Source organism: Carlito syrichta, unplaced genomic scaffold (genome assembly GCF_000164805.1).
Source record: "Carlito syrichta isolate Samal-C Ts95f unplaced genomic scaffold, Tarsius_syrichta-2.0.1 Scaffold130761, whole genome shotgun sequence".
NCBI classification, from domain to species: domain Eukaryota; kingdom Metazoa; phylum Chordata; class Mammalia; order Primates; family Tarsiidae; genus Carlito; species Carlito syrichta.
The window spans coordinates 2,548-4,434 of record NW_007074857.1 but is presented as its reverse complement, the minus strand read 5'-3'; the positions used below and the strand labels follow the sequence as shown (position 1 = coordinate 4,434).

Below are 1,887 nucleotides of genomic sequence, written 5' to 3'. Positions count from 1 at the left end.
CAATCGGTTATTCATTCACCAGCATTCATTCAACAGATGCAGCCATGGGGATCTCTCCAACAAAAACAGCCCATCCTGAGTGTCGAGAGCTGGGCTAGAAAAAGCTCCGGGAGACGAGGAGCAAGAGTCGACCTGGAGGTCACGGGGGGCTTCCCAGAGGAGGGGGCCCTGAAGCTGAACCTTGATGCACAGTTTTCCAGGTGAAGGGAGTGGCGCGGGGGCAGCGGCAGAGGCCCGGGGCAGCGTGGATCGTATGGCTGGGACAAGGACCAGGAGCTGGGGCTGGCAGGACTGAGGACCGGGGCGGGGAGGGAGGGGCCAGGCAGGGATCTCACCTCATGCAGACAGGTGTACTGGACATGGTAGGGAGCCACCTTCTCCTCGCCTTTGATCTCCACACTGATGTGGAGCCGGATGGCGCCCGACACGGCAGATTTGTCTGTTCTCTTGTCTGCAGGGCAGAAAGGGAGGAGGCATCAGAACTTTCCGGGACCGCCCTGGGCGATCCCGACATAGACACAGCCTTGCAGGCCTCCGACACGCCCCGAAACCGAAGCCTGGGGGTTTCTCTTCACATGGGCTCTCTAGGTTGGCGTCTCCCCTCTCAGACTAGAGTCTCTTCGACCTTGTCTCTCCCTTCGAACCAGCATCCCAGACCCTGCTTCCTCACGCAGGTTGAGTGCTTTAATCTGTGCCTCCCTCCTCAGACTCACAGCCTGTTTCTTCGCCAGACTGAGCTCCCTCATCAGATCAGGTCCTGCCTCCCCGTCAGATCACACTCCCCAGATGCACTCGTCTTAGACAGGGCTCCGGGTCTGTCTCCTCAGACTAGTTTTTTGAGCCAGAGTCTCACTCTGTTGCCCAGGCTGGAGTGCTGGCCGTGGCCTCCAACTCCTGGGCTCAAGTGAGCCTTCCTCCTCAGCCTCCCAAGAAGCTGGGATTCCAGGTGCTACCACACCTGGATCATTACAAAAAAATTTTTTTTGTACAGACAGGATTTTGTTATGCGGTTCAGGCTGACCTCAAACTCTCGGACTCAAGAAATCTTCTTGCCTTGACTTTCTGACGTGTCGGGATTACAGGCATGAGCCACCACGCCAGACCCAGACTGGATTCTTAAAGGTCAATCTTCTCTCTTAGGTTGAATTCCCGGGTCTGTGCCTCTCTCCTCAGACCAGGATCCCCAGGCCTTGCTTTCGGCCTCCCGGGGACACTGGGATGTGGAGATTCTGTCCCTGCGCCTCAAACCGAACCAAGAGGTTCCTGGATGTTGCTGGCCCTCTCAGCAGGGGTGCTGCCTGCCCCACCAGACACGGCTTGTGCCCCTGCCTCCCCCATCAGACGAGGCTCCTCAGCCAAACTCCTCTGTGAGAACGTGTCTCCCCTCTGGACGGCCCCCGGGCCGGCTGGCCCCGCCCCCGCCCCCCCTGCAGCCCGCCCCGGAGCTCCCGTCTCACCCAGGTTGTACCACACGTCCATCTCGCCGCTGAGCGTCCGCACCTCGATGATCGTCTGCCCCAGGAAGTCATCGGATTCCCGCTTGAACCTCTGCTTCACGCGGGACTTGATGTCATCGTCCTCGTCCCAGACGCGCACCTTGATGCGGTCAGAGGAGTTGTGGCACTCGCTGTGGAGGAGGGCGGGTCACGGCCGGGCGTCTGGGAGCCCCTGCAGCGGGGAGCCCCGGGTCGGCCGCCCCACTCACAAGTGGAAGTTCTCCTCCCACACGGGGTTGAGGTTCCCGTAGATGGTTTTCGTCCGCTTCTTGGTCTTTCCAACCTGGACTGTGACGTAGGGGTCGCTGGAGCCCGTCTTGTCCTTCGCCTGCAGGCCCTGCGCGCAGACCACTGCGAGACAGGGGACAGGCAGACACCGCTCGGCTTCAGG

At 60.4% G+C, this 1,887-nt stretch overlaps 1 protein-coding gene across 1 annotated transcript in view; it reads right to left on the bottom strand.

Annotated features, from left to right (window-relative positions):
• Positions 1 to 335: 335 nt before the first annotated feature.
• LOC103250632 (protein unc-13 homolog A-like) overlaps positions 336 to 1,887 on the bottom strand; it is a gene marked incomplete at its 3' end in the record, with an annotated part of 2,646 nt that continues 1,094 nt past the window's right edge. The window contains exons 2-4 of the mRNA XM_008049227.1: positions 1,706 to 1,847; positions 1,458 to 1,627; positions 336 to 451 (exon numbers count right to left, since the gene is read on the bottom strand). Coding sequence (XP_008047418.1) covers positions 336 to 451; positions 1,458 to 1,627; positions 1,706 to 1,847 — 428 coding nt within the window. The remainder of the gene's footprint in view (positions 452 to 1,457; positions 1,628 to 1,705; positions 1,848 to 1,887) is intronic.